Raw genomic sequence first — 12,120 nt, forward strand, 5'->3', positions numbered from 1 at the left:
GTGTGCGCACACGTGCACTAGGGATGGAACCCAGCCACAGCAAACATCCATTGGCTAAAACAGAGTGTGTGCACATGCGTACACATGCACATGCACCTGCACACATGCGCCTGTGTGTGTGTGCATGCACTAGGGATGGAACTCAGGGCCTTGCACATGCTAGGTAAGTGCTCTACCACAGACCCATACCTCAGTCTCAGAGCAATTCTAAGTGAAGCTGAGCCCCATGCACCCATTGCTGCATCTCTGACCTTGGTCTTGCCTAAGGAAGTTACTCCACTGACCTTGATGATGGCCCTGAGTCGCTGGGAAAGGACCATCTGTCCATCTCAGAGGGCCTCACTGCTGCATGGGACATCAGAGAAGCATCCCAGAACAACTCAGGACAAGTTGCATATACTGAGTTGAGAAAGGTAGAACTTGGTAGCTAACAGTTTCATGTATTAGTCAAGTCACAGGGTATACCCACCTCACCCCAGCAGCATTGGCAGACTCAGGAGAGTCGTGCTAGAGAAGGACTTAAAGAATCTGCACTAGATGCAAACCTTGGCCTCTCTGATTACTGAGGCAGAGCCAGCTGGATAACTTCTTGAGGTTTCACTTTCAGAGGACACAAACATAACGAGTAGCAATGACCCAGAACTATAGAGAGCCAATTGGATAGGCCAATTGTTTGCAGGAAGAAACTGCTCAGGAGATGTTCCCTTCCTCCTTCCTTCCTTCTTCCTTCTTCTGAACATGTTAACTACTAATGTTAAAATGTTAATGTTAAAAACGCCTGGGCGCTGGGAAGGTGGTTCAGTGGTAGAGTGCTTGCCTTGCATGCATGAGGCCCTGGGTTCAATTCCTCAGCACCACATAAGCAAAAAGAAAAAAGCCGAAGTGGCGCTGTGGCTCAAGTGGAAGAGCGCTAGCCTTGAACTGAAGAGCTGAGGGACAGCGCCCAGGCCCAGAGTTCAGGCCCCACAACCGGATCCAAAAAAATATATATATATAATATAATTATGCCGGGTGCTGGTGGCTCACGCCTATAATCCTAGCTACTCAGGAGGCTGAGATCTGAGGATCGCGGTTCAAAGCCAGCCAGGGCAGGAGAGACCGTGAGACTCCTATCTCCAATAAACCACCAGAAAACCGGAAGTGGCGCTGTAGCTCAAGTGGTAGAGCGCTCGCCTTGAGCTGAAGAGCTGAGGGATACCGCCCAGGCCCAGAGTTCAAGCCCCACGACCGACCAAAAAATTAATAAATAAAAACACCTGGGCACCTGTGGCTTACGCCTGTAATCCTAGCTACTCAGGAGGCTGAGATCTGAGGATCGTGGTTCAAAGCCAGCCTGGACAGGAAAGTCTGTGAGACTCTTCTCTCCAATAAACCACCAGAAAACTGGAAGTGGCACTGTGGCTCAAGTGGTAGAGTGCTCACCTTGAGCTGAAGAGCCCAGGACAGTGCCCAGGCCCAGAGTTCAAGTCCCATGACCAACAAAAAAAAAGTCTTAAACATCCCAATAGCCTTGGGAGAGCTCAGCCATGACAAATACAATTATCAGTTAACCAGTTTGAATCTCAAAAAAAAAAAAACAGATGAGTAATGTTATCATGGAGATGCTATGGTTGACGATGGGTTTGTATTCACAGGTTCAAGCACAGCTTTTGCAGTTTGCAGCGAAAACCATTGGTCTCAACCCTGCACTGTTAGCCTCGCCAACCAACCCTCAGCACGTGACTATGTTGAACCAGCTCCATCAGCTGCAGCTGGTGAGTGGAAAGATGAGCAGATTCCAGAGCAGAGACAGAGCTCACCAAGTTCTAGTGCCTTTGCTGCACACATGGTTGTTGTGACTTATGAGTAAGAGTGAGTTTTTCACTCAGCAGTGCTTTCACTGAGCTGTGTAAAGTTTTGGCGCCTTCATGGGAGGTGACTAGTGTCCAGGCATATAACCTGGCCTTGAACTCTCAACCAGCGTTTCTCATCGGACCCCCAGGACAGATGCATACACACACTATTTCAGTAACTATTTTCTCACCTCTCTCAGGGTCCCAGGCCCAAACACTACTAAGTTCTTTAAATATCAAACTTAACTCTCTTATAGCGTGCCCATTGAGAACAGCTGAAATGACTCAATTATTCTCTAAAATCTGAGCATTCAACATAATTGGAATTTTAAGTTTTAACCAACTTAATTGCTTTTACCATAAAACGCCATGCTATCATGTCTCTAGACACACACCGAATTTATAAGAAGTAAAGGGCCAAGTACATGGTTTTATTTTTTATGTATGGACACTTGATTTATTTAGATATCTTATCCAGCAACTTCATTGTCTGGAAAATGAAAAGGAGTCATGAGGGAAAGGAAAAGTAACTAGGGGAAAAGTGAAGAGTCCAACACATGAATCCTCTGACATGAAAGCTTCGCTGTGTGTCCTTGGGAGTCCCCCGCCCCACTGTGCTGGCTGTAGGCATGCTTTATTGAGTGTCTGGCTTTTCAGTAAGTAGCAGGGGACCATGGGAAGAGGTCTAGAGGGCAGCCTCCCTCGCAGCTGCACATGTCCTTGCTTTCCTGAAGGGCTCAGTGCTAGATGTGGCCTCGCCCTCCTCTGTGTCTTGACTCGTAACAGAGGAGACACACACGGGAGATGCTGCAACTAGAGCCCGCCCGTGGTTACACTACAGTCTGCCTTCACAGCAGCAGGAGACCCCTGCACCTTGGAAGGCAATAAGGAAGGGGACACCGAGGTCGGCAAGGGTTCACTAAGCCAGGCTCACACTTGCTCATGGCCGTGCTGCCAGCCAGCTCCTGACTGGGAGCAGCTGAGGGTGGAGCAGACCTGCTAGACCTTTCAGTGTGGACCAGGTTTTTGGTCCCTGTGGTGTGGAAGACACCAAGAACATGGTGAATTCTTAAGTCTTTTCCTAGAAATACTGCAGAAATGAAGTTTATTAGGCCTTAGGGCCTCTAGGGATTCGTGAAGCAAAGGCATGAGCCACAGGCCTGGCAGTAGAGGCATTTCTAATGGTGCCGTCTCTACCTCTGTTTCCATTCTGTCTTAATGTATGCTTGCCAAAATATCCCTAGAAATCTGTGTTGTAAGAAAACAATCCTGTGATAGCCACCAGCAGTAGCCTTTGCCCTCCCTGCACAGAGCTCTGTGGTTACCCTACCAGGTCTGGAGTGTGCCCTGCTTCAGCCTCTCAGCTGCTGTAGTTCCCTGCTGCTGGCGGAGCCAAGCACAGGGCCCTAAGGGAGTCAGAGCTGTTTCGTGCTCTGCTTGGCAACCTGTTGCAGTCTTCTGATGGACGCATCTGTTGTCTGAGGGGCATTTCCTTACAGTCCTGTGGCTTTTCTCTCCACAGGCGTACCAACGTTTACAAATCCAGCAGCAGATGTTACAGGCCCAGCGTAACGCTTCCGGACCCCTGAGACAACAGGAGCAGCAAGTAGGTGTGGCCGCACTAGCTTCTGCTGCTAGCGGCCGTTGTCCCCGATAGACAGGCCCCGCTGACGAGCGGGGAGGCCACTGCTTTTCTCCAGCTGAGTCTCCGCTCTGGGGAAGTCCTGGAGCTAACTAGGTTTGCATGGAGGCTAGCCCAGTGGTAAAGGAAGGCCTTGCGTATCCCCATGCACCCAGCTAAAGTGCATGTGTCTCCACCTACCAGGTTGCACGCACAATCACCAATCTGCAGCAGCAGATCCAGCAGCACCAGCGCCAGCTGGCCCAGGCCCTGCTTGTGAAACAGCCTCCGCCTCCCCCGCCGCACCTGTCTCTGCACCCCTCTGCAGGCAAATCGTCCATGGACGGCTTCCCTCCCCACCCCCAGGCTCCTGGCCTACCTGACCTGCAGACCAAAGAGCAGCAGTCTTCACCCAACACCTTTGCTCCCTACCCTCTTGGTGAGTCTCCTGTGGGCTTACTACAAGCCACGCTGGATAGCAGGCTGCCTGGACGTCCCTGTGTCAGCCAGTCACTGTCACTGAATGTGCAGCCCTAAACACACCAGAGCACGAGTTTCCTGAGGCTGCTTTGCAGTGGAACAGCAGAACCGTTTCAGAGCACCCATTGCACGACTGACACAAATACTTAAAGGCTTTTAAATTAGCACCCTTGAAGCTGGGCTTGGTGACACATGTCTGTAATACAGGCATTTGGTAAGCAGACACAGGAGCATAGAGAGTTCAAGTTCAGCTTGGACTACATAACAAGAACCTGTCTTTTCAAAAACTGGGAAGATGTACCTTAGTGATAAGAGTGCTTGCCTAGTCTGCACAGGTCCACTGTTGCAACCCAGCACCATTAAAAAAAAAAAAGTAGGCTGGGTATCAGGGGCTTATGTTTGTAATCCTAGCTTCTCTGAAAGGTGAGAGCTGAGAATCGTGGTTTGAAGCCAGCCTGAACAGGAAAGCCTGTGAGACTCTTATCTCCAATTAACCACCAAAAAGCTGGAAGCAGAGGTGTGGCTCAAGTTGTAGAACGCTAGCCTTAAGCCAGAAAGCTCAGAGACAGTGCCCAGGCCCTCCTTTTGATATTTGAATTTCTAGTCCTTGACTTAAAGTAGAGAACCAAAAGGTTCTTTCTCCTCCTCATCTCTTGGTGCCCTTTGCTGTGCTGCATGGCATGCCTGTGTGTGGGGGGACAGCAGTACAGGGCGTGTGCAGTGCAGGGAGCTGCCTGTATGAGCACTTGGCAGCGCTCCCTGTCAGGTCCTCTATGTCAGCTTCGGGGCCATGGCAAAGCCCCCAGGGCAACTAACTGCTGGCCGCACCCTTGCCCCCAAATAGTTCATTCAGCTCTTACAAGTTGTTTAGTGTGTGGCTCATAAACTCCTTCAAAGCCAACTAATTCTCTGCCTGGTGGTACCCACAAGGTACCTCAAAATCCAGAAGGAAGCCCCCCATCCCTGGCCCCGCTCTGCTCCTCAGTGGATACCACCAGGTAGCTGCATAACCGAGTTTACTCGGCAGGCAACACTGAAAGAGAATCCTGAGGTGTACTTAATGGAAGAGGATAAGCATTTCACCTTAGAGAACACTGTTCCTTTCTGTTTATATACTTGTATATAACATAAATACATGCAGCCAAATAGTCTATGTGCACATACGTACATGGATAGGGAAAGTACGCGAAGGTCCTTTTCACCCTCTTTGAAGTTGCTGTGGAAGTTTGTGGTTGTGACTGCGCTGACATTGACGTTGACTCCAGGGGGCTTTCAGAACCAGAGGAGGAGCAAGCCAACCCTAACCGCATCTCTCTTTCCAGCTGGACTTAACCCAAACGTGAATGTCAGCAGCATGGATATGACCAGTGGCTTGTCTGTGAAGGACCCATCTCCGTCCCAGTCGCGTCTCCCCCAGTGGACACACCCCAACTCCATGGATAATTTATCCGGCGCTGCTTCTCCTCTGGATCAGAATCCTGGCAAGCATGGTGCGTCCGGGCTGCACCGCCGTGCTACAGTGCACTGCTCACTTCCTGTTCGTTTTGTTTTAGTTTTTGTGGGTTTTTTTTGCCAGACCTGAGGCTTGAACTCAGGGCCTGGGCACTGTCCCTGACCTTCTTTTGCTCAAGGCTAGTGCTCTACCACTTTGAGCCACAGCGCCACTTTCAGCTTTTTCTCTGTACGTGGTACTGAGGAATCAATCCCAGGGCTTCATGCATGCTAGGCAAGCACTCTACCACAGCCCCCAGGCCATACTTCTTGAACCTCACTCAGATCTTAGCTCCAAAATCAGAAATCATTGAACATGTCCTAGAACTGCAAAGAATATAGGTCATATCCTATATGTTTTACTTATATTTTTGTATTTCTCAATTTAAAAAAAAAAAAAGTCTGCCAGGTGATGGTTCAATCTGGTGGTTCACACCTGTAATCCCTACTCAGGAGGCTGAGAGACTGAGATCTGAGGATTGAGGTTCAAAGCCAGCCCAGACAGACAAATTTGAGTCTCAGCAAAAAGCCAGAGCTAGAGGTGTGGTTCAAAGGTAGAGTACAGGCCATGAGCACAAAAGGCCAATCAAGGGGCTGGGAAGGTGGCTCAGTGGTAGGTGCTTGCCTTGCATTCATGAGGCCCTGCGTTCCATTCCTCAGCACCACATAAGCAGAAAAAGCTGGAAGTGGCACTGTGGCTCAAGTGGTAGAGTGTTAGCCTTGAGCTGAAGAGCTGACAGATAGCACTCAGGCCCAGAGTTCAGGCTCTACAACTGACCAAAAAAAAAAAAAAAAAGCCTGTTGAGAGCACGAGGCTCTGAGTTAAAGTCTTAGTATACCACACACGTGCATATTCACACACACTAAAAATAAGACACAAATGGAAAAGTAAATGTTTATAAAAGAGGGGAAAAGGGAAAAATGTTGAACATAAATAATCACACTTTGTTTTTGATCAGCCATGGGGCTTGAACTCTGGGCCTGGGCACTGTCCCTGCGCTCTTTAGCTCACAGCAAGCACTCTACCACTTGAGCCACAGCACCATTTCTGGTTTTCTGGTGGTTAATTGGAGATAAGAGTCTCATGGCCTTTCTTGCCTGGGCTGGCTTTGAACCATGATCTTCAGATCTCAGCCTCCTGAGTAGCTAGAATTATAGGAGTGAGCCACCAATGCCCAGCTAGTGTACATACTTTTGAGCATTAAATTTAGCTTGCGCTTCTGGTTGCATAAATAATAGAAATTTAATAGAGCATATAATTCTCTCTTGAGATAAAACAGTCTAAAAGGAAAAGTCTTCCTAATAGTTGCTCCCATATGATGATCCCTGCATGACTTCTGGACCTTTACATGGCAGAAGAGAGCCCTGACTCAGGACAGACTGGTTTAGTCAATAAATGCTCTATAGTGAGGGCAGCACATGCAGGAATGGAGGGCAAGGAGTCAACAGTGAACAAAGACATCATCCCCAAAAAGGCTTCCTTATGGGCAGCCTCCATTGCTACACAGAGATTTCTAGCTAGGCAAATGGTATAGCTCAGTGATTGAGCAATGCCCTGGGTCTGATCTTTAGTGCTACACAAAGAATGTTTGCTGGACACAGTGGCACGCCAATAGTCCCAACTAATCAGGAGGCTGAGGCAGAATGATCTCTTGAGCCCAGGAGTTGAAGACTAGCTTGACCTACATAAGACCCTGTCTTTTTGTTTTGTGCCAGTACTGGGGCTTGAACTCAGGGCCTTGTGCTCTCACTTGACTTTTTCATTTAAGGCTGGTACTCTCCCCCTTGAGCCACAGCGCCACTTCCACTTTTCTGGTGGTTAATTGGAAGTAAGAATTTCACAGACTTTCCTACCCAGGCTGGCTTTGAACCACGATCCTCAGATCTCAACCTCCTGAGTAGCTAGGATTACCGCCACTGGTGCCTGCCTCTTCTTTTTTTTTTTTTTTTTTTTTTAAGTAAATTTCCAGCTTCACAAACTAAAACCACTCTCAGATAGTTTTGGTAGCTCAGTGCAGGCTGGTTGCCTTGCATAAAACCCTGGGATTTATTCCAAGCGCTATGAAAGGAAAAGGATTATGGTATGTGATTGGTAATACTTGAGCTGCAAATGCAGCAATGGTGAAGAACTTGTCTCACCCAACACTTAAGGAGAAAACAAGTTTTGGAGCTGGCTGTCAGTGGCTCATGCCTGTAAATCCAGCTGCTCAGAAGGCCCAAGATCTGAGGATCATGGTTATGAGCCAGTTCAGGCAGATAAATCTACCAGACTCTTATCTCCAGTTAACCAGGAAAAAAAAAATTAAAACTGGAGGCACAGTTCAAGTGGTAGAACACCAGCTGATCAAGAGCTTGAGGCCCTGAGTTCAAGCCCTAATATCAACACCAAAAGGAAAAGAGAAAAAAAATGTTTTGGTCTTCCAAGGACAACACTTGGGCTAACTGTAGCAGCCACTGGTTCTGGTTCATGAGAAGCCTTGACAGACCATGTCTCAGTTCATGTCACTCTGAACAGGATGAGGCCTTAGAAGCTGGAGGCCTTCGTGGAGCCCCTGTGGGGAATGTTCATGCTGTTGCTTCTTGTTGCACAGGTGCTATCCCTGGAGGTCTAAGTATCGGGCCTCCTGGTAAGTCCTCCATTGAAGACTCCTATGGCCGGTACGATTTAATCCAAAACAACGACTCGCCAGCCAGTCCTCCCGTAGCTGTTCCCCATAGCTGGTCACGTGCCAAATCTGACAGTGATAAAATCTCAAACGGCTCTAGTATCAACTGGCCCCCAGGTAAGTCCACACAGCAACACTTGTGAATAATAGCAGTGTTAACCATGTCCCACGCCTGGGAGAGATTAGTGCTGAGAGTACTGGAGTCTGCACTAAGGGCTCTGGAAGCCTGTGGCTTTGGCATCAATTTGAGGTACAGTTGGCATCAAGTATTGTTCAACTTAAGGGTGAAAGTGACAGAGGAAGTAGGGAACAGGCTCTACATCCCACCTGGTAGAAGCATTCAGATCCTAGTGTGGTGGCTGTCACACCTGCTTCTACTTTGTTCCAAAGAGGGAGTGATGTAATTAGAGAGCTTCTAGCTGGGCCCCAGTGGCTCATGCCTATAATCCTAGCTGCTCAGCCTAGACATGAAACTGTTTCCAGTTAGGTAACAAAAAGCTAGAAATGGAGCTATGGCTCAAATGATAGCACACTTGGATAAAATAGCTAAAAGGTAGCACCTAGGCCCTGAGCTCAAGCCTTAGTGTCGACACACACACACACACACACATTCTAAAATGTGCCTGCCTGAGGGCTGGGAAGGTGGCTCAGTGGTAGAGCGGTTCACACACACACACACACACACACACACACTTCTAAAATGTGCCTGCCTGAGGGCTGGGAAGGTGGCTCAGTGGTAGAGCGGTTCACACACACACACACACACACACACACACACACACACACACTTCTAAAATGTGCCTGCCTGAGGGCTGGGAAGGTGGCTCAGTGGTTGCCTTGCATGCCTGAGGCCCTTGGTTCCATTCCTCAGCACCACATAAACAGAAAAAGCTGGAAGTGGCTCAAGTGGTAGAGCTGAAGAGCTGAGGGGCAGCGCCCAGGCCCAGAATTCAGGCCCCATGACCGGACCCAAACAAATAAAAAACATAAAATAAAATGTGCCTGCCTGGAGTTAATTATCAGATTAATCTTTTTTAATTTACATAAGCAGGAAATTTGGGGGTTTTTTGGTTTTTTTCCAGTCCTGGGATTGAACTCAAATTCTGGGCACTGTTCCTGAGCTTCTTTTGCTCGAGGAAATGTCATGGAACCAAGTGCTGGTAACTCATACTTGTAATCATAGGTTACAGAAGACAGGGATCTGAGGATTGCAATTCAAAGCCAGCCTGGGCAGAAAAGTCTGGGAGACTCTCATCTCCAGTTAACCAGCATAAAGCTGCACAGCAAGTAACTGTCAGCCATGAGGGGAAAAAGTTGAGCAAATGTAGAAGGCCTTGAGTTCAATCCCTAGTCCTATGATAGATAGATAGATAGATAGATAGATAGATAGATAGATAGATAGATAGATAGATAGATAGATAGATAGATAGATAGATAGATAGATAGATGATAGAATATCATAAGGCAATGTGATGGTGTTTCAGTATGCACCTTGTTTTGATTTCCATGAACAGAATTTCACCCTGGAGTTCCGTGGAAAGGGCTTCAGAATATCGATCCTGAGAATGACCCTGATGTCACTCCTGGCAGTGTCCCTACCGGGCCTACCATCAACACCACCATCCAGGATGTCAACCGCTACCTCCTAAAGAGTGGAGGTGAGGAGAGGCTGCTCTGCCTTTTGGAGGGGGGAGGAAGGGGAGCAGTTCTCCAGGCTCCTGCAGAGGGGCTGGCACTGGCATGGTAGGAATGATCTTCAGACACAGTTGGCAGGGGCCTTGTCTCTACAGACAAGAGACACGGTGGTCTATGAGTGTGTGGAAGGTGGAGAATAGCTCCGGGCACTTTTGTGCTTCATTTATGTCCTTTGAAGCATAGATTTTGGAGCTTTTCCAGTTGTGGATATTCGCATGGCCTCTTCCAGTTGAACACCCAAAATGTGCCAGCATGAAGTCAGAAAGTCTTCTTGATTTGATTGTTAGATAGCAATGCTCAACCCATATATCATTTTGTATCATTCTTAAGCATTACATTGTAACATCGCCATATTAACCTTAGCTTTATGTTTTATTTTATTGTTGTCGGTTATAGGGCTTGAACTCAGGGTCTGGGTGCTGCCTCTGAGCTTCTTTGTGCTCAAGGCTAGTGCTCTACCACTTGAACCACAGCACTGATTCCTAACCTTAGCTTTTTAATGAAAAGATTTCCATTTGAAATTCCTTTAAACTGAAAAGCAATTGTCCCTGTGTTTACTCATCCATCTGATCTGTTTTTCCTTTCCACAAAGAGTCTGTCCAGGGCTTCTTTCTAGCACACATCTTGGTACTGATTTGGGGCACACCCTCTGTCAGAGTTCAGGATGCTCACGAAGTGGTGGGCGGAGCTTTGTGGCTAGACAGCCCTGCACAGAACTCAGAGCCAGTGTGCCGAGGCCAGCGGCTCCACCAGCTCCTGGCCAGCACAGTGCATGGAAGAGTTATCTCCAGTGATTTGAGGACAGAAGTAGAGTGAGATGTCCAGGGGTCCTTGTCATTCCTGAAGGCCACGCATAGTTCTAGAAACCTGGATTTATGTTTCTACTAAGAACATGACCTGCAGGGGTCAGGTGTTTGCCCTTCCATTCCTAAAAACAGGCAGTTTCTGAACATGTCTGGTATCGACAGAGGCCTACCTAAGTACAGATGGCCCTTCCTCTGACACTGCATTTCTTGGGTGATACAGCTGCTTTTTGGGCATTCCAAGTGCCCCTGCTGTTAGGAACAAAAATGAGACACAGAAACAGAAGCCTGAGGGAGGTGGCAGGGACAGAGTAACGCAAACGCTAAAACTAAGAGACCCAGCCCTCATGCTTGTCACCCGTGACCATCGCTGAACAGAATCATGGAGACCTGCGGTCAGGGTTCTGCTGACACAAGCGTTAGGAGCGGTGGGGAGAAGTGAGGCTCTGAGCACATCTCTGATGGAATGACCGCTGGTCCCTGGACCCCTGGCAGCCTGGGAACATTGTAAATGGCTTCCACCATCTGCCCAAGTGTTTTGGGAGGTGGCAGGCAACCTAGAGAAACATACAAGCTCTGGAAAGCTGAGCAGTTATCTTCTAGTTCTGTACTTGCTCAATAATGGAGATGGCCCTCGGGCACAACAGAATGTAAACCCAAGAAACAGGCAGAGTAGCTCAAGTGGTAGAGCACCTGAGGCCCTGCATGCCAAACTCAGTACCAGTAAAGAAAGAAAAATGCTGGCACAGTGGCTTAGGCCTGTAATCCTGGCTGCTTGAGAGGTGGATATCCAGGGATTACACTTCCAGTTCAAGGACAGCTGAGGCAAAAAGAAGTACATGAGATTCCATCTCAACTAATGACTGGTCACAGTGGTGGATGACTATGAGCCCAGCTACTGGGAAAACATAAAGGAAGGCTGTAGCCCAGATGTAAAGTGAGAAACTCTACCTCAAAAATAACCAAGGAGACTAGAGGCATCTCCAGTGGGCAATCAAGAGGTTCCGAGTTCAGCCCTCCAAGAGAGGAAAGGAAAGGGAAAGGAGACATCAATCATCAAGATAAGCAATTGAATCCCAGTCTGTCATTAAAGAAATCAGCCAGCATCGTGTCAAGTGACTGGGAGCTCCGCTGCACGTGCTACAGCCTGGGCGGACTGGCACGGCTCCAGGTGTGTCCTGTGGTCATATCTACTCACCGAGTCTCCAGCTCAGTCCCTGGGGAGCCCTGTGCCTATGTTCTGGGACCCTTGGGGCTGTGTAGGGATTGTATCAGGGTTTGTTACCAACAGCAGGTAATAGAGCAGTTGGGTCCTAGATGTTGAAGGCCACAAAGTGCCTCCTCTGTCACCCAGAATGACACAGCAAGAGTGACTCACCACCGCATGCCACTGGCCCACTGCCAGCCACAGCGCTGCACCTCTGCACGGTAGCAGCCAGGTGGCTCTACTGGAGGCCCTGGACCTAGCTCAACTCCCAGCCACCAAGGCCATTGTGTCACTGAGTGATCAGCTTGATCTGAAGTGCAGAAAC

General features: G+C 48.5%; 1 protein-coding gene across 7 annotated transcripts in view; it reads left to right on the forward strand.

Moving 5' to 3' along the window:
• Tnrc6c (trinucleotide repeat containing adaptor 6C) overlaps positions 1-12,120 on the forward strand; it is a 71,133-nt gene that overhangs the window by 49,685 nt on the left and 9,328 nt on the right. For all 7 annotated transcript variants that reach the window (XM_042667165.1, XM_042667166.1, XM_042667169.1 and 4 more), the window contains 6 exons: positions 1,635-1,754; positions 3,355-3,438; positions 3,658-3,892; positions 5,256-5,423; positions 8,016-8,207; positions 9,605-9,748. In XM_042667165.1, coding sequence (XP_042523099.1) covers positions 1,635-1,754; positions 3,355-3,438; positions 3,658-3,892; positions 5,256-5,423; positions 8,016-8,207; positions 9,605-9,748 — 943 coding nt within the window. The remainder of the gene's footprint in view (positions 1-1,634; positions 1,755-3,354; positions 3,439-3,657; positions 3,893-5,255; positions 5,424-8,015; positions 8,208-9,604; positions 9,749-12,120) is intronic.

Source organism: Dipodomys spectabilis, unplaced genomic scaffold, assembly GCF_019054845.1.
Source record: "Dipodomys spectabilis isolate Male_0828 unplaced genomic scaffold, ASM1905484v1 ptg000379l, whole genome shotgun sequence".
NCBI classification, from domain to species: domain Eukaryota; kingdom Metazoa; phylum Chordata; class Mammalia; order Rodentia; family Heteromyidae; genus Dipodomys; species Dipodomys spectabilis.